At 38.9% G+C, this 26,987-nt stretch overlaps 1 protein-coding gene across 12 annotated transcripts in view; it reads left to right on the plus strand.

Annotated features, from left to right (window-relative positions):
- Window positions 1-26,987, plus strand: part of PAM (peptidylglycine alpha-amidating monooxygenase) — a 162,591-nt gene that overhangs the window by 83,966 nt on the left and 51,638 nt on the right. For all 12 annotated transcript variants that reach the window (XM_075410864.1, XM_075410860.1, XM_075410866.1 and 9 more), the window contains exons 5-8: window positions 4,262-4,319; window positions 10,757-10,844; window positions 19,323-19,408; window positions 21,111-21,194. In XM_075410864.1, coding sequence (XP_075266979.1) covers window positions 4,262-4,319; window positions 10,757-10,844; window positions 19,323-19,408; window positions 21,111-21,194 — 316 coding nt within the window. The remainder of the gene's footprint in view (window positions 1-4,261; window positions 4,320-10,756; window positions 10,845-19,322; window positions 19,409-21,110; window positions 21,195-26,987) is intronic.

Below are 26,987 nucleotides of genomic sequence, written 5' to 3' on the forward strand. Positions count from 1 at the left end.
AAATGTACACTTGAAACTTCGTAGATACTGCTAAAGGCACAAAAACGTGGTAAGATATTGCTAAGATATTGTTAGTGTGGAAAGCTTGTGTGTGGAGGGGTTGTTGTCTAACGGATTTTGCAAGTCTTTTTTTTTTTTTTTAAACTGCTTTTCTTGATGTTCTACCAGGAGGTCAGCAGTGGCTCATAATACCTGTATATTCAGTTTCGTAACTTTAGTTTCTCAGTTTTAAGTCTTTGCGTAAAATTTTTCTTCTCATCTCCAGTTCGCTTTGGTACACCATACCAGATAGAAATACATAAGACAAGAAGGAAATTTCATCATTTGAATATCCGTAAATTACTGGCATCTCTTTCTTTACTGTTGCTATGACAAGTTGAGGTCTTGGCCTGAGATCCCCCAAGACTTGCTCTTGACTCTGGAAAAAGTTGTGTGAATGACTTGGTTATTTATTACTTAGGGTGAAATTGTGTAAAAAGTAGAGTTTAGTTACTTATATGAATCTGGACCCTGGCACAGTGAATGTCAATACCGGAGATTTATGAGAAGTGATGCAATTATTAGTCAGTAATGGCTGTTATTAACAACAAAGATTCTTCCTTTAAAGAAAATGGGGAGGGGAGGGGGGCAGAAGATGGGAGGAAAAAGTGTGGGGCTTTTCCTCCCTCCCCAGTATGCTTTCAAAAGGCAACTTGTTGCACTTTGAAAGTTCTGTTAATCTCTTCTGAGTTTTTTTGAAACTATCTGAATTGGTGGGGTTGTGCATAGGGGAGCAATCTCACTCTCCCCCCTTCCGCCCTTGTTTCTTAAGCAAATTGAAGTCTACATAATAATTTTCTTCTGAACATATATCAAATGTACACCCTCATGCTCACAGACATACTTAGGGTGAGGCAGAGAAAACAGGACAGAATTATTGTGAATTCTGCAACATGCCTTTTGTAATGCTGTAGTGTCAGGATGTTCCTGCTTTTCTTGTTTTTGAGTTCTGGAACACTGACAATTGGAGATAAGCGACCGGAATCTGTTTTGTTGAATCCAGTAGCTGTTTTTTCATTTGCTCATTTTACCTTATTAGCTAAATACAACCTGGCTTGTACGTCAGAAACAAAATTGAAAACCCTTGTGACTATGCCAGGATGAGTTTTCATGCCAGTAATGATAAAGACTTCAGAATGACTACATTGATTGACTGCATTATCCATTTGGCCAAACAATTTCTTCTCTGACTATGCCTAATAGGAGTTATTTATGGAAAGACCATAGGAGGTAGGATAGAAGAGTGGTAATGCAAAAACTAGAACATACCCTCCCTGTTTACAGTAATAGTGAGAGGTTTCTGGCTTGGAGTTTCAATCCCAACTATCATGTTTAATAGCTAGTGATAGTTCTTTGTGTCATGAATTTGTCAGTAAATTATAACCCATAGATAATCTGGGATTTTTTTTTTTTTTTCAGATATGCTTCTTTCCTCTTAAGAAGTCATTGGAAGCATTTTGAAAAGGGATTGCCTTTAGCAATTTAGGGTAAAACAGATGGAAAGTAAAAAACTTTGAATATTCCCTTTCTCCCCCCACCCTATTCCCAACCCATTTCTTCTTCAAAGCAGAGGGTGTCATTAATTTTCGTTTCTTTGTTTTATTGCTCTTTAAAAAAAACTTTGATCTTTTTTAGGGTTAAATTCCTAAAGGCACATCAGGTTACCTAAGAGCATGTCTCTAAACTATACAATGTAGAGTACATCGATATTGAAGAGAGATGACAATGATCATGGAAGAAAATGGGACAGTTGCTACTTGTAGATGTATTATAGTGCTAAGACAGAGAGGCACAGCTGAGTTCTGTAATAACTCACATAAATGAGTAGCACAATACCATTTTAACAGATCTGTAATTTCCAGTTAACAGTCTTTGCTTAAAGAATGAAGGAGTCAAAAATAGTACATCTAGGCTTCTAATAATCTTTGAAGGTGTTATGACACACATTGTAAAATCTCAGCCATTATATCCATGGTAAGTCCTAATACTCTGTTTTAACTCCACACTGTGTCTAAATTCAACTTGTGTTTAAAGACAAAGAAACTACTGTTTATTTCTACTATAATGTGAAGCTTTGCTGCCACAGACTCGCAAAGTGCGGGTATAAGGTTCTAAATGAAGGTTTTTTTTAAAAAAAAATCTAATTCTGAACCCAGGTTAAAGAGAAAAGGTAGAATATTTCCTTTTCTATTTCTAGAAGGCTTTAGTATGTTCATTCTGTAAATGCTTATAACTAGAGTACACAAAGGCATTCACATCAGTTGTATCAGCTAACCTCTGTTCATCCTTCCCATCTTCTAGTAAAAACATAAAAAATGGTTTCTTATCTGTGCATATCACTGCTTTGTGTAATCGCATATTATTATCACCATTGTACCTGTCCTTCTTAGTTGCATTGAATAGTTTACACTTATTTGCAGTGTCTTCTTTTAAATTGGATTTGAAATTTTTCATAGCAGCAATTTTACCTTCATCTGTTTAGTACAGTTGTTATGAGAGTCCCATCAGATTTTGAGTTCATGGGTGTGGTGGAATTCCAGTAGCTGACATCTTTGATTTCTTAAACAGCCTTAAAAGTTGAAAAAAAAGTTTCAGTAGCTACCACCAACCTAACAGCCACGCTGCTGACCCTATAGCCTAATCTCTTTTATGTGTAAATAAACCATGGCAATGAATTAATTTCTTACAATAGTAATATAGATAGCCTACATAATCTTGGCCAAAGATCTCAGTAAAGCAGGTGGTGTTTTTTCTAGGTGGTGCTTTTGTAGGACCTGCTCTTGGTCTGAGACTAACATACTTTTTTGTTTGTGTAGTTCACATGCGTTTTAAAAATGTAATTTTGTGCTGTTCCAATCATTTACTCTTTTTTTGATGTGCAAAGAGCAAGCCTTCCTTTCAGGATTGCCATTTTTAGGTTTTACTGTTCTCAGGGACTTTGTTCTATATTGCAAGTTCTTTCATAGTTATCCAAAAACGCTTGTAGACGGAAAACCTGGATTTTGTTTGAGGCTGTTGCTCTAAGTTTACTGTGTTCACATTTTAATTGGTTCATATTTTAATCCAGAAATACTTCCCAGGCTTACATGCTCAGCATTTTAAAGTCAAACCAGAAGTCTTTTAGGCAACATAGGCAATTGTAGCATCGTGAAGAGAGCATTCCTGGTAAGTTTTCTGCCTGGAGTGCCCATTACACTGTATCTTGGTCCAGATTGTTCATCCAATTGCTCCAGGAAAATGTTAGTGCTTTACAGTGTTTAAGCAAGAAAATCATTTATCGAATTGTTTCTTCTGTAATTGGTTCTGTTCTTTTTCTTTGTTCTGAAGGACATGTGATGTTTGTTAGAATGCCCAGGGAAGAATGTTTTTATTGATTATAATAAAATCAGGTGCATGAATGAAAAATAAATGTACTTCTGTGATTGCTGCTACAATGGCGCAGCATTTTTACACTTTGTGGTCCAGTTATATAAGTCTTGAAATAGGGTGAAGTACTGCTGTAGGTAGAAATCTATTTTGCTGTGAAGTGATAGAATCATAGAGTATCTCAAGTTGGAAGGGACCCATGAGGATGATTGAGTCCAAGTCCCTGCTCCTCACAGAACTACCTAGAATTGAACCATATAACTAAGAGTGTTACCCAGACTTTCCTTGAATTCTGACAGGCTTGGTACTGTGACCACTTCCCTGGGAAGCCTGTTCCAATGACCCACACCTGCTCAGTGAAGAACCTTTCCCCAGTCTCCAGTCTGAACTTCCCCTGATGCCACTTTGTTCCATTTACTTATGTCCTGTTGCTGGTCACCAGAGAGAGGAGGGCAGCATCTCACCCCTCCACTCAATTGCCGTTGATTCTTAGATTATAGTAAGTTTATAAATACTGAGAAAGTGGTGCATACCAAAACCACAACGAATCAGAAGCTCAGTAATTCGTTTCACTTTATGTAGCAAACTCATCAATTCATACTGTATAGTTGGACATCGAGGGGGTACTGTTACTCCTTCAAATTTTTAGTGGGCAGGGAGGGGGCAGTGTTTGTTAACCACTGCAAATAAATTCAGTGCTAAGGCTTAGAAGTATATAATTTTTATATATTAGTTTGTTCAGTATTCCCACATTCATCTTCAGAAAGCGTGGAGAGTTTTGATGCTTTGTTTCTCTTCTTTTCATTTTAAATATTCCCAATTTAAAGATGATTTCTGTTCTTTTGTCTTTTAATAGTCTGATACCTACCTCTGCATGTCAGTACCGCTGCCAGTGGATGATGAAGCCTATGTAGGTGAGTATTGGTTGACGGGAAGAACCTAAGCAATCCATTTTTAAGAACCTCAGCATTTTCTTTTTTTTTTTTTCTTTGACTCATATTGGCTTAATCTTTGGCTGTCAGAGTTTCCAAAATGCATTCATCACGGCTAATGCAGAAACAAACGAGAGCGCTACTTAGAGTCAAGATAACAAACTGTATCTGAAGAGATTCATGAGTAATAGTAGCTAAGGAGCTTGCATGCAGATGCCTCTGGCAGTCAGTACCAAACAGTCCCATTTGTAAACTATTGGCTTTCTGTCTCTGGCTGGATACTTAATTCTGCTCCACTGAGCAGACTGTTTATTTACCAGCTGGTACAGCCTGTAAATTCTTTGCACTTACAGTCAGTGTTGGCTGCAGTACGATTTTACTTATCCGGGGGAAGAAAACAAAACCAACCAAACCCTCTCCCCTCCTTTTTTTTTTTTTTTTTTTTTTTTTAATGTCTTGGCATGAATAAGATGGGAGACAACTAGCAAGAAATACTGTGATAGTGTACAAATGCTGAGATCACATAGATCAGCAAAACACCCCACCATATGTTCAGAAAGTCTTTTTGGTACTTTTTATTTTCTGTTGCTTGCAAACATACAGTTGTTTAGGTGGAGAGAAGGCTTGTTGGTTTGGCTGAAGATAGTTTCACTATCAGAACATGCTATAAACTGAAATAAAAGAAAATAACAAGAAGTTAAAGTGTCTGCATGTTTCTTCCTTTACTCTTTTGTTGTGTTTTAGAATATCTGCACTTACAACAAATATGGTGGGAATCCTGTGTAGTTTTTGATGTAGTGCATTTTGAGACTGTTGTTCCGTGTTCTTCAGAAATAAAATATTGTGTTTCAATTTTCATGTTGTATTACAGTAACTAAAAAAATCAGTAAATTTTCTTCATTGCTTTCTGTGTATATCTGTTTTGTAAAGAAGTCAGAACCTGACCTCACATTCTGGCTGTGGGTTTGACTCCAGAAAGAAAAATGAGCATAAAAGGGAGTGAGTGTTCATTCTCTGATAAACTATACTTGCTGTGCAGTGTGTGCAATAGACTCTTCTGCTTTCAAGTGATTCATAGAAAGGCATACGACTAACCGGCTGCTTAAGCAATTTTTATTTAGTGCTTCACTGAGTTGCAAAATTGCGTATTTCAGTTCTTTATTAGATTGCTGCACATTTAGTTCTGTAATTTGGCGTTTACATGTGTCAAAGCCGCATAAACTTCTTTCAGTGGTGTATATGTTCAAAAGGACCTACTAAAAGAATTTACTTAAAAGTGGTATTTATGCAAAGTGTCAATGTGACTCCTGCAAGGCAAATAATTTTTTTCTTTGAAGACTGAGAAGCTTTTAGATTTTAGTTATTTACATGTTCTTGATTTGATCACCTGTCCAGTGATCACTGTACTTGAGTACATGCCATATAAAGCAGTATAAAGTCTGGACAAAGAAACCATTATAGTTGTCAGGAGGAGCTTTGAAGAGCAATAGGAACTTGATGAGCAAATGTGAAAAAAACAAAACCAGCTTACTCTGTGAACATGAAGTTTTCCTATTATAGCATTTCTTACAATCTCTTATATTTGAATGCTTTGAAAATAAAACAAAATTGCTTTCTTTTTTTTTCTTATGTGGTCCCTTCCACCAAAATGGATAGACATGGTTAATCTTAAGCATGTAATCAGTTCCAGCACAACTTCAGTGAAATCACTGAAAGTGATTTCAGTGTAAAAGACTTGTCAAACTGGAGTCTTCACAACCAATAGAAGTTACCTAATCATTGGAAAGACTACACTCAAACATATCCGATTGTAGAGAAGAGAAAGAATGCAAACTGACCTATCTTGTAAAATACCTGGATAGAAAATTAAATCTTCTTCTCAGAAAACATGTTTTTATGATAGGTGTCATTGTCTAAGAAATTAGATACTTAGTGGATTTTTTCCCTAAATCCTGTAAGGTGTTGTGAGGCTAACTATTCACTTACTTGCATGCATGTATTTTGTGTTGATTAAATGAGCACAGAAGATTGACACACAGAGAATTAAATACTTCTTTTTAAAAAGATAGCATCTACGTTTTCATGGTTTAAGTAGAATCTGCCTTCATTGCATTGCCAATAAATGGTGTAATTTCATTATTTACTATTTATGATAGAAGCACCTAAAAACTAACATATGAACTATCATTGTGGGTTGCTGTTCAGTGATATATTGATAAAACAATAACCTAGTTTTCTTAGTGCAGTGGTAAAGCTGAGACTAGAACCTGCATGTTCTGCCTCCAGTTCAATTTATTTGCACATAATGCTGGCGAGTAAATGCCTTCTCTGTGTGGTTTTTTTTTTTTTCCTTTTAGACTTTAAAATGACACTGCTGTGACCAAGTATCCATACACTCTGCCCAGGAATCACTAGTTCGTTACTTTTTTACTTTGTTTTCCTATTTTTACCTCCTTTTCTTCCCTCCTCCGAGACAGTGTGGAAGAGGAGGTTCTGTTCATAGAACCTGCAGCGGGATACTTTTGTTGCATATTAGTAAAATATAAGGGCCTTGGAAGAGAGAATTTCTTTATTAGCGTTGTATGTGGGCAGTAGTACGTTTCATAGTAAGCAGAAAATATTTTCTGCAACTTTTTTCGACATTTTTTATTAAATCTGTATTTGGGGACTTTGAATTCAGACTTCTGCCTTGCTATTCCCCTAAAGATTTAAAACCAGTAGACAGTCATGCTTGCACAGGGACAAGGGGTACTGCAAAGCAGGAAGGATACCATACCAGAATTTACCGGCTTGTTCAGAGTCAGTTCTCAGGCATTATCAAAACAAGGAACTGATCAAACTTACTTATGAAATGTTACCAGCTAGAAGGAGGAGTAGAGCAAGTTTTGCCATAGAGGTCGTTTTCAGGGTTGCATCTCTGTATGTTTGCAGATGCTGTAAGTTTTCTGTATGATATTCTTTAGTGGAGGGTCAGACTGTCAAGGCTTAGAGTTTGAACCAGTTGTTTTTCTGTCCCAAAGGGCTGTAAATGCTGACAGAGGGGGATTGGAGAAGTGTATGTTTGTTTGTGGGGTGGATTGTTTTAGATTTCAGTTAATGTTAGGAATATACCTTTTGCTCCTCTGAAATGAAATGGCTGGGAGATTAATATGTAAAAGACAGTAATGAGTTATATTTTGGAAAAAAAAACATACTGAGGTTTTCTTCTTCCAACTAGTGTTTGATAATGTTTATGAATAAGTAACAAAACCAGAAACTAGATGGAGTCTTTAATAGTGCAGGCATTGATAAAAATCAGTTTTTGACTACTGAGCTGTAAGCGATAGCTGAAGGGTGCTCTACAGGCACTCGTAAGAATTGAGTCCGACAGCAAGCCACTCAGCCGAGAAATTTGACTGTCATCTTCATCTCCTTTCGTTCGTTCACATGGGTGAACAGTAAATAAGTGTGTCTTTTTCTTACTGACTCATGGTAGGTCTCCATCTGTCAGACTGTGCTGTAGAAATGAGATGGAGCCCATTACATTCAGCAACACAAACTAAAATAAATAGATCATTTATTACTTTTTGTCCATAGATGACTGAGTCGCTGTGGGTTTGTTACTCTGTTATGGCATATATAAACTTGCCTATTGCCAACTAATGATGACTTCACTGTATCGAAGGCCTCTAATGTCTCCCTAATCTGCTAAACTGTAGACACTGATATGTTGATAAACTTCTTTAAAGTTAATTCCACTGTATAGAAGGCAGCAATTTTTTAAAACATAAGGATGTCAACTGCATATCATTGAATTGTTATTTGTAAAGATGAACTTCTTAGAAATGAATTTTTTAAATACATAGCTTGCCTAGACACTGTTAAGATGAAACTGATGTCATGTCATGAACTTCTTCCCTCTGAGGGTGACGGAGCACTGGAACAGGTTGCCCAGGGAGGTTGTGGAGTCTCCTTCTCTGGAGATATTCAGGATCCGCCTGGACAAGGTCCTGTGCAGCCTGCTCTGGGTGACCCTGCTTCGGCAGGAGGGTTGGACTAGATGACCCACAGAGGTCCCTTCCAACCCCTACTATTCTGTGATTCTGTGATGTCATGTCATGAACTTCTTTCCTCTGAGGGTGACGGAGCACTGGAACAGGTTGCCCAGGGAGGTTGTGGAGTCTCCTTCTCTGGAGATATTCAGGATCTGCCTGGACAAGGTCCTGTGCAGCCTGCTGTAGGTGACCCTGCTTCAGCAGGGGGGTTGTACTAGGTGACCCACAGAGGTTCCTTCCAACCCCTAACATTCTGTGATTCTGTGATTCTCTTCATTCCTGTTTCTTCCGTGTTCGTAATTCAAAGTAGTCAGGACTACTTTGGTCAGGAAATACATCAGACTTTATTCAGATTTAGTATATATACCAAAGCTGTTATTTCAGTAATCATTTTGTAGCGCTTCTCCATGCATAAAAAATATTTAACTATTGAGTAATCTTCTGTTCATTATTTTAAAATGTGGAGGCTGTCAACTAGGAGTGTAAGACTTTTGTTTGATATTTCTTAAGCCTATGGTAGTGACAACTGCTGCATTTGGTTTGAATCTCATGCTAATTTGCATGGCTTTGACAGCATAGTTTTTTTTAAATGGTTCATTTTTGAGCCTGTCTTTGGAAGTCCATAAGCCTGGGTGTGCTGCTAAGAAAGTAAGTATGCAGGAAAAGCGTAATCAACCATACAAAGCTCGCTGAAGCTCACAGGCAGACTGAGAGGTTTTTCAACTCTTCCTTCAGAAGCAATGAGATGTGTGAGCTAAGACAGTGTGTGCAAGCGGCTCACCATCTGATTTTGCTTTGTTAACTGTGGTGCATTCTTTCCTATTAGTGAGAGTAGTATTTAGTAAGGTCTTTGTAAGAAGTTTTATAATAGTGCTTAAAGGTCCTGTCCGTGCAGCAGAATCATTGTAATGGGCACTGGGTGGAGGAAATAAGACTTTCTGACACACTCATTAGAGTAAATACACGAGATGGCAGAGCGGTAGCAGAGTAAAAAGAAACAGTGAGACAGTATTAAACAGCAGGACAGGTGGTGGCATCCCAGGGCATGTGGGATGCAGCTCTTGCTTCCCTAACCAAGTCCTCGGCTCTGGCATGCTCATTTCTTTACAATCTGAATTATGTCTTCAAGCTAGAATTTGACTTGCATCCCTTAACTTTATGCTGGTTTTCCTCACTTTTCACAACAGACCTCAGCTCCAAAAGTAGGGTCAGAAGCTGTTTATTTTGAAAATAATCCATATCCTCATTCATTTCGGGAACCTGCCTCAGCCACGTGTTAAAATACCAAGTTCAAAGTGCAGATAAATCCGCAAAATTCGGGAGCAGAATAGTGTTTCAGTGGTTTGCAGCTTCACCATCTGCCCATCTGACACTTACTTGAAGGATTCTTAGTGTCTATGTACAGGTAAGGGCAGGAGTAACTTGGTTTTGGAATTTCTGCTGTAGGATAAGGTTAAAAACCATCCAAGGTCCTTCTCTGTCTTAACGTGAAGAAAACTTCCACCGCATTCCCTGCATCTGACACATCATTTCAGTAGTAATAAAGGGAGTTACACAATGTAGCTTGCTTTATTTCTAGAAATGCCATCATTGTACTTTCATGGTCAGTATTACTATAGTGTGATGTTGATAACCTTTTTCCTGTACTAAACAGGATCACAAACACTGAGAAACAAAATCAGTGTTTTGTTTGTGACATGGGATAAAGAACAGATGTTTGAGCACTGAACATTTGCCTTCATCTAAAATTCTAATAATGAGAAATATTTGGGCAATGAGATTGTGTTGACATTAAACAAATCTTGTTTTCCATTCCAAAGAGTTTGCCGTATTAGTGAGAATGAATCATAATCCTTTCTTGGAACAGTTGTCACAAGAAAGGTGCAGCAAAAATATAAACCAGGTGGAACACTGGAAGAACATATCATTAATGCATAAGATGTTAGTTGTTCTTAACTGTAACTTACCATTTTTTTGTATTTTTGATGAGCTACAAAAGTGCAAAAGTATTATTAAATCACAAGTGCAAATTTTGAAGCTAGATTGAAATTAGACTGGTTACAGTAAAATTTTGTGGTTTGGGATACATTGATGTGTTTGCTGTCATATTTAACTTTTGGGGAGAAACACAGCAGTTTCGAGTGGGAGCTTGGTATTTCTTTTTCTTAATGACCAAGTGAGGTACAGTGTTTTAGCTTGGGAGACAGGCTGTTGAATGGGAATTTAAGGAAAGCCTGTAAGTGAAATGCAAAAAGTAAATAAATGGTTGGGGACATTACCTTATTTCTAGTGTTACAGAGAAGAAATGGCACAAAATGCTCTTGCTTTATGTAACTTATGGTGAGAGTAAGGATGACTTATTTGTTTTATCATTTTATTTTTCAGTTGACTTTAAGCCTCATGCCAGCATGGACACTGTCCATCACATGTTACTCTTTGGATGTAATGAACCCTCTTCTACTGAAAATTACTGGTAAGAGCTGCAACTTGCTTTTGTTACTGTACCTAACTTTTCTTGTGTCAATTGCTTTCACGCAAACCTTTTCCAGTGTTGCAATTTCTTGGAAAAGTAGAAAAATTTGGAAGGAAGAAGAAATAAATAACATTCCAGTCTTTCCACACTTAAAGAGTGTATTTTTTTTTAACTAACCCCTCTGTAAGATGGAGAAAAAGATCTGTTTTCTGATTCTTCATGACTGAAGACGAGACAGGAACTGTAGTGGGCAGGGTGTCATTGGATACCAAGAAATCTAGACTTCCGCTATAGTTGTCTGCTTTTCTGTGTGTGAAGAAGTATTGTATCAAGTGTCCAGAAGGAAACTGAGTGAAGGGTAAGCTGAAGAAGATTCTCTCTGTCAAGTAGTTTGGTAGGTGACTTGCGCTTCAAAAAGCAGTGAGGGCAGAGGGAAGCTCTCATTGCCACTGAATAGATGTGCGGAGCCAAAGTGAAGAGAATGTGAAAATGGGTGGAAATTAATGCTTTGTCCAGTAATTCTGCAAGTTTTCTCCAGATTTTCAAGAGAAAGGAGATGAGGTAGTTTTGCTGACACTGCAAAGCTTATATGTCTTATTCTGATCTGTGGAACAATTTTTATGTAGATTTTCTGATAGAGATGTGTAATCACAATTTATCTTTTAAGTATTTACCAAAAACATAACTAGAGCTGGAATTTAGAGCTAATAGTATAGTATAATATATTTCCCAGAAAAAATACGAATTTAACATTTCGAATAATCTCTGGATGTTTTGGAGAGATGATTTGAATAATATTTTGAACACACAACAAACTTTCATCAAAAGTTTTATCTCCCTTCTACCTATCAACCATGTTCTAATATTGAAAATGTTGTAATCTTGTCATTCATGAAAAGCAGATGCTTAAAAAGTTCAGACAAAAGTAAGACTATGAAAGCACAGAATTTGTATTTATTTCTTTTCCCAGCAGACAGCTTATCTGTGTTCTTTTTATTGTATCTTATATGTTAGAATACACTTTTTGAATAGTTTAATGTGAAAAATATACCAACGTGAAACTGTTCCCATTGTGGCCTTTTAGAACGAGTTTGTCTTGAGTGTCCTATTTAAAACTGAATAGATTGTACCTGTAGTCTGTTTTGTTTTCATATGTGTGGAAGTACTTTTGTTAGAGCCTCGAAATAATCCGTACCTGATAGAATTATATTTTTATAGATTGATCAGGTACTCATGCTGAGGTGAAGTCACAAGATGATGCCTAAGTCAGATCTAGCTGATGTTCTGAAGACATAGGTGAAATGTTTAGTGCCTGAGCTTTCAGATATGAAGAGATGGAACAAAAGCTGGAAAATCGTAAAGTTCTTCAAAGCTGAATCAGACTGAAATCCTAGGTTTGAGACTAGGGTTCAGACACTTAGAGCTCCCTGGCTGTATCATCACTCTTCCCAGAGTGGAATGATTGCCCAGCATAAAACTCACCAGTGGCAGTCTGCAGTATGGCAGCTAATGTTGCTTTTGTTCTTGATTGCTGTATTTAACAGCTACTTGTCAAATGATGAAACACATAATTAGTGCTGTATTTAAATCTGATATTTCCAATTTTTTATTTGCAGGTTTTGATTAAATCTTGCTAACTTTTTGTGTGTAGTTTCTGCTTTACATTCTGAAAATAAAAACTCTTCTTTCAGTGTCTCATGATTTCACATCCCTGTTACAATGGTTTGCAGCATCTCATCTTGCTCTGCACATGGGTATCTGCAGGACTAGAAAGACGATCACATCTGTTCTACATAAAACAGGCTTTAGACATCTGCATTTATGCCTGTTTTGACACACTTACATAAGCCTGTGTAAATGCCTGTTTGTTATATATCTGTGTGTGTATAAAATTAGTGTAGTATGTAAGTGTGTAGACATACATGTGTGTATATCTATAAATGTCTGTGTTGTAAAGATGTTCATTTAAATGTTCAGATGTGTAGAACCTGTTGCACATTTTTGTAAGTCATTACAGAGAGTACGTATAATTTGAGTGTTTTCCTAGTAGTTTAAATTTGCTAGAGGCTTCCAGTCACTAGAACCAATTTTGTTAAAGTAATTCTGATGACTGTGTATTAATGTTAAGAAGACTTTGTTATTTTTTATTTTGTTTTGTTATTTGCTATTCTTCTTGTTACCTGCAGACTAGTAAGTGATGTCTTCTTCACTTGCTCTTCCAACTCTTAGGGGAAAGAATGGTTTTTTGAGAGCTGACATTTGAGGACACTACTATAAGACTTGTTTAGCAGGGATTCTTCCATTACTGTTTACGTAGAGTCATAGAATGGTTTAGGCTGGAAGGGACCTTAAAGGTCATCTAGTTCCAACCCCCCTGCCATAGGCAGGGACACCTTCCACTAGACCAGGTTCAAGCCCTTTCCAACCTGGGCCTGAACACTGCTAGGGAGGGGGCATCCTCAGCTTCTCCGGGCAACCTGTGCCAGTGCCTCACCACCCTCAGAGTAAAGAATTTCTTCCTTACATCTAATCTAAATCTACTGTCTTTCAGTTTAAAGCCATTACCCCTTGTCCTATCACTACATGCCCTTGTAAAAAGTCCCTTTCCAGCTTTCTTGTAGGCCCCTTCAGGTACTGGAAGGCTGCAGTAAGGTCTCCCTGCAGCCTTCTCTTCTCCAGGCTGAACAGCCCCAGCTCTCTCAGCCTTTCCTCACAGGAGAGGTGTTCTATCCCTTGGATCATTTCTGTGACCCTCCTCTGGACCCGCTCCAACAGGTCCATGTCTTTCCTGTGCTGAGGGCTTCAGAGCTGGACGTGGGACTTCAGGTGGGGTCTCACCAGAGTGGAGCAGAGGGGCAGAATCACCTCCCTCAACCTGCTGGCCACAGTGCTTTTGACACCGCCCAGGACACAGTTGGCCTTCTGGGCTGCAAGCGCACACTGGAGGGTCATCTTGAGCTAGATGGTCAACATTTTTTCATAGCCAGTTTTTATTCAGTTAAGGCATACCACATTGATCTTTTGCTTTATTGTAGTTTCTTCATCAAAATTCTGGGCAATATTGGTCAGATGGTAGTCAGCTGTAAAAACATTAAAACATACCAAGCCAAGAGTTGTTACTCATACCATCATGATGTGGACTAGGTGTATTATGCAAAAATATTCTTTTAGGAGCATTCAGAATGGAAGGGCAAAATAATTTTCCTGAGGCGTGAAGTTTTTTTACTCAGGCCAGTTTAGAGTGTGGGGGAATGGGAGAGGGGAAGATACAGCATCCAAATAACTCTATTGGGATTAGCAGCACCATGCCCATAGTAGCACTGAGCCACTCTGGCCTGCTGGCTTTTCTGGTGCTTGATGATATTCATGCAACTACCCCTGGCCTTCTGAAAGGCTGTCTAATGGTGTGGGACCTGCACTGGCTTTGCAGAATGACTTGTTCAGTGCAACATGGTAGAATCTTTACCTGAACAAACACTAAAGGGCTGTGCAGGTGTTTCTCTCTTCTTGAAATACCCAGGCCTTTCTACAGAAATAAAGTAGGCTCCCTGGGCTCATTTCCTCAGGTTTTGCTCAGTGCACCAGAAAAAGTGTAGCTGCTGCTGTTTCTTGATCATAATTGGTCCTAAAAACAGTTCAGCCACTATGACAAGAAATTTTGCCTAAGCTGATAAACTGTGTTGAAGTCAAAGTAGAATGCCTGAGTTGATACATCAAAAGTTCAGATTCTCCATAGATAATCAATGCAACACTTGAATGATTTAAAAGAAAATGTTGAATTATTCAGAGCTTCTGAATCTCTTGGCAAGACAGGTTTCACACTGCGTCAAACTCAGCGCTCTCATGAATGAGATGATTCATAGACATAGCCTTTATTTCAAGATCAGGTGGGGCAACTTTAAATAGTTACCTAATCTAAATGAATGTAGAAGTACAGACTGTAGATCACCACCCAGTAATTCCTCCATCAGACTAGCTGCTTCTGTTGGCAGGTAAACATGGTTTTGTAAGCTTTTGACATCAATAGTTCAGTAAAGGTTGCAGAAGATGTCAAGACTGGTTCAGTGAAATCCTTGTATTTCGCTGCTTAGGGGAGAGTGAGAACAGTATACAGATTTATTTTTCCGAGTGAAGTTCCTTACCATTTTCACTGCCCCAGTATGTTCTGCACCATTCAGCTCAAGAACTAAAACCAGTCATTTTTCTTACTCGGTCACCTCAGTTTATCTTTTTGTACAAGTCTTGGTTAGAGTCAAAGAGTATAACAGAGGAAAAGATTTGAGAAGTTCTTTGTTTTCCCAAACAATGTGAATTTCCTTAAAGGACAGCCAAATACTAGTCTTGTTGACACAGCAAAATATTTGTTTCAGTCTAGATAAATCAATCAAAACCCCACTGCCATCAAAAAAACCAGCTCGTGAGCTTACCTAAGATTAAAGAGAATGCCTTTGGAAAGTCCAGGAGAGTTTGCAAAAAAAGTTTTGCAGATATCGGAGAAGCAGCCAGTAAGCTCTATTTCCATGCCCTGCCCGACCCCCCTCACCCGAAAATTTTGGCAACAGTGAAAATTAGTTGTTAGTACAATATTGTGTAGTATGCAGTTATAGTCCATTTTTAACGTATTCTGTGCTACTCATTCTGTTCAGAATCTCATGATTTTTTGCATGTAAAGAAGCTATGAATTTCAGTGATCAGTTAAATTTTTTTGTTTGTAGGTCTATAATTTTTACTAGCTTTCTGCTTTTTAATCTCCTCATCAGTTATCTTAACTCTCATTTGTAATCTCCTCTGTGTTTGTTTTTTTCTGAAAACTTGATGTTTCAGGATCAGCACCAATGGCTAAATGAGAGAGTTGACCATTTTTTAAGTATAATGAAAGGGCAATGTCTGTATTACATCTTTCTTCCCTTCAGTCTTCCCTCTCCATTGGCCAGTGTCTCAGGAGAGAAGTTTGGAACAACCTATGCAGTTTTTTTACCTAGCTAATATGGTCCTAAAAATACTGTGGTACAAGCGAAGGCTAGCTGGCCCAGAGTGGTGAAGCTGCAGCTGTGCTTGTGGCTTCTGCTGTTGTCCCTCCTCACCAATCTCTTCAACACATTTCCAAACTGTGCAGCCCCATACCTGGTTAGATCATTGAAGTCTTTTGGGTTTTTTAGACTGTAGCGGTTGAAAGCTGTGCACCCTTTACCAGCAGCTATATGAATTGTTAGTTGGGAAACATTTTATCCTGAAATGTTTTGCTTGTCCATTGGGGAGTATTTAAAGGGGGAGATGACCAAATTAGTATTTGTAAAGGTCTAGATATATGTTACGAGCAAAATCAATGAAAAAGTGCCATGTTCCCTTTTCGCTTGGTAGCCTGATGATTATGGCAATGCTTGCTGTCAGAAGAAAACAAAGCATCTATGTTGCAATAAGGTTCTCTGAGATCACAGAAACGTGTAATGTCCCAGCGAGGCGGTTTTCCCTGCATGCTGGAAGAACTGGTTATCGCTGGTAGAGTGGCCTGAAAAGCGTCATCATCATTTGTTCTGAGAGGTGGCACATACGGCTCAGGCATCCTCAACAGAAATGTTACTGAGCCTGCATCCGCTAACAGTCCTGGTCTTTTATGCTCTTATACTCTTCCTCACCCTATGTAAGACTCTATTGTCCCCAGTATTTCAGGTGATTGAAACCATGCTTTATGTGTACAAACGTTTTCCCAGGTCTCATTTTACCAGCAGTAGTAAACAGAGAAGGAGCTGTACCGTTTTGTTTTGGATTGAAACCTTGGCACGGGTATCAGCCTTCATTGCATCTGGCTTGGATCAGTTTACGTAGTCTGAATAGTTTCACATTGAGGCTTTCTAAAAGTCACACCTCTGTATGCTGCACATGTGAAATGACATCTACACTCTCTGCCGTGATGCTTTGCCAGTGAAGAAGGGGCAAATACATGCTGTAAATAACCTTTTCCCTAATAGAGGATCAAGATGGGGAAGTGGCTTCTAGGTGGGTGTTTGGAAAGCCTCTCAGCGTCCCTTGTTTGTTTGTCTGTGTATATTATCCTGTAGCCTACACCCACGTAGATCAGTCAGCACGCTTGTGGATATAGTCCAGTTACATTGTGCTGTCCATACAACTGTGTCTGACTGGCCTTTTACAGATTTGGTAGTGTCTGTGCCCTGAGTTCGTCAGTTCATACAGATTGAAGGTATCAAGAACTTAACAGTCTTTGGGAGTCTTTCATGCTCCACCCTTAGTGTCGCCTGCAATGTGTTAGCTGCAGAGGCTAGGGACAGCTCTAGAGTTTTCAGTTATTTTCAGTATTTGTGACCTGTTTGTGGTCTGTAACTTGAAAAACACTTCTTTTTTCCTTCCCCCCCCCTCCTTGTATTTTTGGTGTGTGTGATTTTTCTGCTTATGAAAAACAAGGAATTTTGCTGAGCCACTCTCCATCATCTTTGAGACGTCCTGGAGGACAGGAGAGGTGCCGGAGGACTGGAGTAAGGCGAATGTCACTCCAGTCTTCAAAAAGGGCAAGAAGGAGGACCCAGGGAACTACAGGCCGGTCAGCCTCACCTCCATCCCAGGAAAGGTGATGGAGCAGCTTATCCTGGAGGCCATCATCAAGCAAGTGGAGGAAAAGAAGGTTATCAGGAGTAGTCAGCATGGATTCACCAAGGGGAAGTCATGCCTGACCAATCTGATAGCTTTCTATGATGACATGACTGGCTGGATAGATAAAGGGAGAGCCGTGGATGTTGTCTACCTCGACTTCAGCAAGGCTTTCGACACTGTCTCCCATGATATCCTCCTAGGGAAACTGAGGAAGTATGGGCTAAATGAGTGGTCGGTGAAGTGGATTGAGAACTGGCTGAACGGCCGAACTCAGAGGGCTGTCATCAGCGGCGCTGAGTCTAGTTGGAGGCCTGTAACTAGTGGTGTCCCTCAGGGGTCAGTACTGGGCCCAGTCTTCTTCAACTTCTTCATCAACGACCTGGATGAAGAGTTAGAGTGTACCCTTAGCAAGTTTGCTGATGACACCAAACTGGGAGGAGTGGTAGATACACCGGCAGCTGTGCTGCCATTCAGCGTGACCTGGACAGGCTGGAAAGTTGGGCAGAGAGGAACCTGATGAGGTTCAACAAAGGCAAATGCAGGGTCCTGCACCTGGGGAGGAACAACCCCATGCATGAGTACAGGCTTGGGGTTGACCTGCTGGAGAGCAGCTCGGTGGAGAGGGACCTGGGAGTGCTGGTGGACGACAGGTTAACCATGAGCCAGCAGTGTGCCCTGGTTGCCAAGAAAGCCAATGGAATCCTGGAGTGCATCAAGAATAGCGTGGCCAGCAGGTCGAGGGAGGTTCTCCTTCCCCTCTACACTGCCCTGGTGAGGCCCCATCTGGAGTACTGTGTCCAATTCTAGGCTCCCCAGTTCAAGAAAGATGAAGAGCTACTGGAGAGAGTCCAGCGGAGGGCTACAGGGATGGTGAGGGGACTGGAACATCTGTCCTACGAGGAGAGGCTGAGGAAGCTGGGCTTGTTCAGCCTGAAGAAGAGAAGGCTGCGAGGGGACCTAATATATACTTACAAATATCTGAAGGGTGGGTGTCAGGAGGATGGGGCCAAGCTCTTTTCAGTAGTGCCCAGCAACAGGACAAGGGGCAATGGGCACAAACTGAAGCAGAGGAAGTTCCATCTGAACATGAGGAAGAACTTCTTCCCTCTGAGGGTGATGGAGCCCTCGAACAGGCTGCCCAGGGAGGTTGTGAAGTCTCCTTCTCTGGAGATATTCAAGACCCGCCTGGACAAGGTCCTGTGCAGCCTACTGTAGGTGACCCTGCTTCAGCAGGGAGGTTGGACTAGGTGACCCACAGAGGTCCCTTCCAACCCCTACCATTCTGTGATTCTGTGAATTGTGCAGTGGAATAAGAATTAAAGCAGTGAGCTTGCGTTAAGTACAGGGAATGGCATGAGTGCCTCCTACTTGTTGGTTCATATACAGCTTCCTTTCACCTTTTTTTTTGTCAATGATTTTTAAATGAATTTTAAATATAAATTTTGACTTACAACTTTGATGTCTTGCGCTTGTCTCCTGTTCCTCTGTGTAAATGTGGCAGCCATTGCAATTTTGTGGCACTTGAGCTAATAGTTCTAGAAATTTTCATATGGTTCATTCTTACAAAAGGTTCTTTTATTTTTTGATCACTGGCTACTAGGCTGGCAGAGACTGTCAGAACTGTCTATGATTTTGACCCTGTTTGCCTAACACTATCTTAAGGCAGAGGGAGGGGAAAAAAAAAAGATAAAGGATCTAATCATATTCTGGAAAGCAGTCTACATTAAAAGCACTGCGTTTAATCAACAGACATCCAAAAACATCTTCTTAGATCTTAAAACTATTGATTTTGCATGTAATTCACCCTGTCTCTTCTGATTTCAAAATTTAAAAAAATATATTCCCTTTTGTTTTCTTTCCTCCTGTTTTTAGGGACTGTGATGAAGGAACGTGCAAAGACAAATCTAACATTTTGTATGCTTGGGCAAGAAATGCTCCACCCACCAGGCTACCCAAAGGTATTGTGCCTTTAATATGAAGTTCTTGTCTACAGGGGCAAGGGAGAGAAAAGGATATGGAATTGAGTACCTGGCAGGTATAGGAACCTCCTATAATATTCTTATTATGTCTGGTTGATGGGGACTGTGTAAACATCAACCTCATAAACTATGAATGTATTATGCTAGCTTATATACTTCGGGTTTTTGTCATCCTGCTTGCTACAACATTATGGGTTTCAGTAGGGGGAAAAAAGGCTAAGAGAGAGTAATAGTCAAAATATAGTGCTTTATTTTTATGTAGCATTAATCTTGCATTGCCTAGTATATGTTATTGGACAGTTACTATTTATATATCTTTCAGTAGCACACAGACTCCACTAAAATATTTTTGTGTTTGGGAAATCACAAACAAGTTCAGTCTGAACATTGAATTTTTTCTGTGTCTTATATATACTTGACAATTTGACGTGCTTCTCGTTTCTTGATGCTTTAATGTGGTTGAGCAACATGTTTATATACCCATTGTCCTGTATGATAGATAACTTTGCTGAATTCAGTCAAAATTTTTTAAGCTACTTGGAGTGGTTTGTCTGGAAGACAGGGCGAAGTGGTTCTTTCCAATAATCACTAAGGGTCCTAGAAATATCTACTATCTATATAGCCTCAGTCTGAAAATGCCTTGAAGTTTTATCTTTTACTGCCTCTTTTCATAACCAGGAGCGGTGCACAGTATCATGAAGAGGTTTATTTTTAATAATCCGTTTACACACTTATCAGCAAGAATGTTATTTGATTTGGTTATCAGAATGTCAAGTTAAAAAAAATGTTGTTTGGAGGATTCTGTGGAAGTCTGGTATTTGCTTTGCTGTTAAGCCCCGGAGAATAATATTTTTCTTGTCTCTAAGCTGTCCATAAATACCAGGTTGGCGGGGGGGGAGTTCGTAGTGATATTACATTTGTGCACAGAGAGGCTGCAGTTCCATTTATAAATAGGCTTTGCCGTGGGCAGTGTTTAATCTAGTGGGATTCACTGACCGAATAGGAAGCAATTGCTTTCTCTCCTTCTTTTGAAGAGTGTTCATTGTAGAATTGGTTTAGAGAAATCCCTTTTGGTGATGGTGATATTTTGCCGTTTCATTGTTTTAAATTATTTCAGATTCCTCCATTTTCTTGTGTGCCGGTACTTACTTCTGTCAACAAGTGACATAGCTTCATGATTTCCACAAGATTTTTTCTACATACAATGTTAATTTACATGGCAAAATATTTTACTGCAGATCTTTTTATCGTTTTGTTCTTAGTGTGTTCTTAGTAGGTCAGTGTTAATCAGTTTGTGTCATTCACAGGTTGTATGAGAAATGAAAATTCTACCAAATGCTACAAGGATGGCAAACCTTGATTTTTTTTTTTTATTTTTTTTTTTAACAGTTTTATATATATGTCAAGCCTGTATTCGTATTCTTGGACAGAGAGAATTCTCTGCTTAAAGCAGATATCATAGTAACTAAATTGTAGTCCCAGCTTCTTGGTCTATTTAGGAACAAGTGATGGTGGTTTTCACCATTTTCAGGACAATGTTTTCTTCACTGGTGTCTCAGTGAAATCTTCTGCTCCTTCACTCTAAGCCACTACAGTGATTTGTATTTTTAGATATGGTCAGCAGTGGTAAACCATCTTACATTTTATTGTTTCTGAAAATAATGCATTTTCCTTCCCTTAGGTGTTGGATTCAGAGTTGGAGGAGAAGCAGGTGGCAGATTTTTTGTGCTCCAGGTACACTATGGGGATATTAGTGCATTTAGAGGTATGTATTTTGGAAATTTGTTGTGTAAGTTTTATCAGTTACAGCATCAAAAATATTTACACTACCTGTGGAAAAAGATGTTGCTGTTAGTGCCTTAGTGCCACTCACAAAGGTAAAGATCAGTGGGCATATTTTTAATAAAGTTTCTATATTAACTTGACTTCTTTATAAATTTACTCAATCTCTGTGAATGTTTGAAATGTGAACAGATTTTTTTTCCTCAAAAAATAGAGACCAAATGACAGTAATGAAAAAGCAGATTAAAAATTTTAAGTGTAGGGAGAAACTTGTGTTTCTCTGTTTAATTGAGTTTTTTCTTTAAGAAAGTTGAGACAAATACCTGTGAACACCCTTAACCTGTCACCTTACTTGAATAATTGTCCCTTCATCGTCTTCTTGGCCCTTCCTTGGACTCTCTCCACTATGTCCATGTCTCTGTTGTACTGGGGAGCCCAGCACTGGACACAGTACTCCACATGTGGCCTCACCAGTGCTGAGTAGAGGGGAAGGATTACCTCCCTCAACCTGCTGGCAATGCTTTGGCTAATGCAGCCGAGGATACCGTTAGCCTTCTTTGCAGGAAGGGCACATTGCTGGCTGATGGTCAATTTGGTGTCCATGAGGACCCCCAAGGCCATTTCTGGCAAGCTGCTTTCCAGCTGGATGGCCCCCAGCATGTAGTGGTGGCAGGGGTTGTTCCTCCCCAGGTGCTGGACTTTGCACTTCCCCTTGTTGAACTTCATGAGGTTGCTGTCAGCCCAGTTCTCCAGCCTATCAAGGTCCTTCTGGATGGCAGCGTGACCCTCTGGCCTGTCAGCCACTCCTCCCGGTTTGGTGTTGTCAGCAAACTTACTGAGGGTACACTCTGCCCCGTCATCTAGTGCATTAATGAAGATATTAAACAGGACTGGACCCAGTATTGACCCCTGGGGTACACTACTAGTTACCGTCCTCCAGATGGACTCTGCACCACTGATCACCACTCTCTGGGCCCGAACTTTCAGCCAGTTTTCAATCCACCTCACTATCTGCTCATCCAGCCCATACCTTATGAGCTTGGATTAATGAAATTTGGGTTTCGTTAATGCACATATTATTGGTGCACATATGCAAATGTGCACAACTGAAGTTGAAAGACACAATTTTCATGGGACGGTTCAGGTGGACCTGTACTGCCCATGAGATTCTTTGCCTGCTAAAATCACAGATAATTAACATTACAAACCTCTAACGAGAGCATGATAGTTTAGAGCCTGCTCTTCATTATTGCTTGGGGACAGTGAGAACTCTCACTGTTAATTTTCACTCTTAAGTATAATTTATGTGCATGTAGTTATTTAAAAAAAAATGAAACAATGATATCAGTAACCTCCACAGCACATTAGTTAAGAATGTGTTCAGAAATTTTTATTAGTAAATTAACTTGGTTGTCAGGGCTTCTACTCAAAAAATCCTCTTGCCCACTTAGATAAACTATAGCGAAATATGTTAGCACCTGAACTTAATTTTACACCAACACCCCCCCTGCATCAGACTTCCTTATTTTTTTTGCGTAGAATAGCTGTGCAGGTCTTAGAATAATCAATGTCATAGATATAAATGTACAAAATTATGAAAATTGAGGAAGTGTGAACTGATAGAACTACAATTTAGGAGATGAACCTAGTGTTATGTACTGTTTCCACAGCTGAAGAATGTGACAGAAGGCCTTCTTTTATTTAAGTGCCTTTTACTTGGTAGTCTAATGTCTTATTTTTGAAATGAAAAATAATCTACCTTTTCTGCCTTTTTTGTGAGAAAAAATTGTTTTTAATGTAGTCTGCCTGTCAAAATTCCGGCAGAGAAAAATACAATTTAAATCTCCTAAACCTTGATTGCGGTGTTCAAGGCTATTCAGTGCATAACTTTTAACTAGTTTTACAGGTATGTTTAAACTTCAGGAATGATCTAAAGAGAGCTTTTTTTATATGAATTAGATGTCTGTTGATAATTGTGGCTTGTCAAAGTGTAAGAATATAGTCATGGCAGTTTGTATGCGAGGCATGCAGATGTTGAAATTCCGAACTGAGAACAAATGATGAAATATACTCAGTTAAATTATTATGCTTTCAGTAGCGCATCAAAGATTCAGAAGCACTGTTCAGGCTTTAATTTTCTGACTTACGAGTCATTGCAAATATAAAATATTTGGCTTGAAGTAGTAATTATTTATGTAATAGAACCCAATTCTACTTCCTGTCAATTTTTGGGGAAAAAATGTCATGGTTAAAATTTATCACCTCTCATTTTCAACTGTTTGTAAAAAGGATATTTCTTCATTTCATTAACCAGTTATTAAACTAATTCTGCTTTCCCTCCCTCCTTAGCTATAATCTAGAGCTAGGTATTCATATTTAGACATGCACTTTATGCTCAGATATCAAAATAAAGCTTATTGTATCTTGTCTAAAATACACATAATTAAAAAATAAGCTGGAAAATCAAAAATAAATTATACCAAAAAAAGGAAGTATGTGCAAACCAGCAACTTAGAAAAATAGTAATTTGCTCTGTTTGACTTTCTTCACTTTTTATATTGCAAAAGCAAAAATTATTTTGGCTTAAGAGTTATGGTTGATAGTAAATACGGTTATGTAACACGTAAAAAGTAATCAGAAATTTGTCTGTCTTTTTTGTATGTCCGTAAGTGTTTAGGGTTCAGATCAAATAAAAGTAAATCTAGCCATTTTTAGATCTGAAAATGCATCCAGTCATCTTTCAGTTTGGACTGTAGGGATATGCAGTGCAGTTGTCACACTGTTCTTGATTTATTCTACCATATAGGTGCCTTCAGATCTGAATTTTAAAAATGTGGTGTTCTTTTTTAATCTGTAGAATTTCTTTTTTCCTGCCCTGCCTCTGTCAAAGACTAATGTTTCTAACACACCATACTATTGTCTTAGTCCTTTCTAGCACATAAGAGAATATAGACGTTATCCCTAAGAATCAAAGTAATTAAAAGGTATCGATAGTAATCTCTTTTAACTTATTCTGTGGGACAGATAATCGCATTCTGCCATTTTCTATGTGTGTAACACTTGCATTGTTTGAAGCAATCAATTTTTGTGAGTATGCTTGGAGCAGACTTCTGGGGAATTCTTTAACTTTTCTTCAACTTTGGCTCCTGTCTCATTCCCTTTCTTGTTGCCTCTCTTTTCTTGCACAAGACACGCATAAAATTTGCATTCTCGGCTCTTTCTCCTAAACCCAACTTCTACACTGAGAATAAATTTTTTTCTTCCTGTTAATCATTCCCTACAAGGATTATGCTACCCACATTACATATCATATCACAGACGTACCTGCTTTTGGGAGGCAGGTGTGGGGTTCTTAGTGTTGCATTTGGTTTGGGGTTTTGTGTTGGGAAAAGTAATGAATTTTGGCCACCAAGCTGGCAGATGTCTTAAAAATAACTGTTTTCTTCATAAGCATGTGAATTGTAAGGTGTCATTTGAGTTCTAGTCTTGCTTGGGCACTGGATTCAGTATGCTTCTCCCTGATAACCAGAAGGCTTAACATTGGTGTCTTCAATAAAATTAACTTTGCATATTCCCAGATATTCAGGTGTATGATATATTGTGATATCCTTTCAGCAAATCAGTCATCTGTGACCTTTACAAGGTATTTATTTGTTAATAAATTTATACCAGACCAGAATCAGCAATTGTTGGTCTCTTTTTTTATTTGGAAAGTAAGTTGTGAAAATGGCACTGAGGAGTCTGTGCTTGCATTTTGTTTTTCACAAACCGGATAAAGGTAGAGTTTCATTCTGCATGTTACGAGACTTTTAAGAAGAATTGATTCTGAACGAGTGAGCAGATCAGCAAGAGTAAGCACCTTCAATCTCATGAAAAAAACGAATTGAACTAGCATTCTTTTATATATCAAATGTTAGGCATCAATACTAAATGCAACATACTGAATTTGTCTCTTGCTTTACCACGACTTCAAGTTCATTTTTGTGCTGCATGTCTTTGTCTTTTTAAATATAACTTGTACAAAGTTACTTCTCAGCGGACATTAGCTTCGGAATTGCCTTGCTCAGAGGTTGCGCTCTGGCTTTGAGGCTGCTTCTTATCTTTAATGAGCCAAAGCGAAATCTGAGACCATATGTGGAGATTCTTGTACAAATCAAAGGGCTGACACTGAAATAACAAGTGATTTGGAGCTCCATAAAAAGCACCACTCTGTGTACAGTGAAAGCTTTTAAGTATTCTAGTAGCCACGTATGAATGCTATACTGTTCCTATTAAATATTAGAAATAGAGCAATGAAGAAGCTGAATGAAGAGTCTGAACAGTGTACTCTGTAGTTTGTAATTCATGTACCCAGTGTGCAAAGAAAATAAGTTTTGAGAAGTGTTTACTTCTCTGAGTAAAAAACCATAGTACTTTAATTATCTAGTAAGCCCTGGAAGTCTCAACTTCTATGGCAGATTATCATATGTGCAACTAAAGAGTTCAGGATTGTAGGTCTGGATAGACAGACTGTCAGACTCACATTGGAAGTTTTATCAAAATCAGCCTATAGAAATAGAACATTTCTGTTTAGGATGATTTGTCTTCTTTTCAGTTACACGTTTCATTTGAGAAACGGTGAGTGTTTCTAGTATTTGAGATATTTCTTCTAGAAAACATGATTAACATGAGTAGCATAGGTGATTCTTTGTAACTAAGTGTTTATTGGTAGTTAAACTTGGAATTACCATTACAAAGTTGTCATGTACAATTTTTAACACAGAATATGTATTTAAATTCTGAATCCAGATGTTTGATGTACATAAATAAACAAGAGGAATATCTGATATGATTGTGTTATATTTGCACACCTGTCCTGGTTTCGACTGGGACAGAGTTAATTTTTATCCCAGTAGCTGGTGTGTTTTGGATTTAGTAGGAATAGACTGTTGATAACACTAATGTTTTCAGTTGTTGCTAATAAACCAAGGACTTTGTCCAGTCTCCCGTATTCAGGTAATGAGCAGGTGTGCAGGAGCTGGGAGGGAGCACAGCCAGGCAGGTGGGCCAAGCTGGCCAGTGGAAATACTCCATACCATGGGCAGCATGCTCAGATTGTGAATGGGGATTGGCTGGGCTATGGGAATGTCTCCTCTCTTTTCTGTGAGTTCAAATCCTCTCTGGTCCTGGAGTTTGGTCTTTTTCGGGAATTTCACAAAATTCACAAAATTTGTGAGCTCTGGGTTCTGCAGTCACTGCTTGGGGGCTGTCTGCAACTCGATCGTCAGGTGGTGAGAAAGTTGTATTCTATATAGTTTGGGTTGCATATTCATTAGTAGTAGTAGTAGTATTAATGTTTCCTTTGTTGTCTTATTAAACTGTCTTTATCTCAGCCCACAAGTTTCCTCTGTTGTCCATATCGCTTCCCCATCCTGCTGGGGGGGAAGGGGAGGAGTGAGGGAGCAGCTGTCTAGTGTTAGTTGCTGGCTGCTAGGTTAAACCATGATAGCACCACACAAAGGACAGTCATAAGCACAGCTTCTAGTTTCACTTGAGTTGGAAACTCTGCATGGACAATTGGCTTTAATTTGAATCTATTTATGCGGTATATAAAAATGCATTTTCTGATCTTTGCCACATGGCAAATAGTAACTAATAACTTCTTTGTCCCAGAGCAGTGCATATTTGGTGAACAGCTGAAACAAAGAAGTCAAAGTAGCTGACTGACAGACTGGAAAGGAGACTTAGAGATTTTGTTTGGTGTTTGCATTGTTGAAGGATATTATTTCGTAGGTCA

This window comes from Opisthocomus hoazin, chromosome Z, assembly GCF_030867145.1.
Source record: "Opisthocomus hoazin isolate bOpiHoa1 chromosome Z, bOpiHoa1.hap1, whole genome shotgun sequence".
In the NCBI taxonomy this organism is placed as follows: domain Eukaryota; kingdom Metazoa; phylum Chordata; class Aves; order Opisthocomiformes; family Opisthocomidae; genus Opisthocomus; species Opisthocomus hoazin.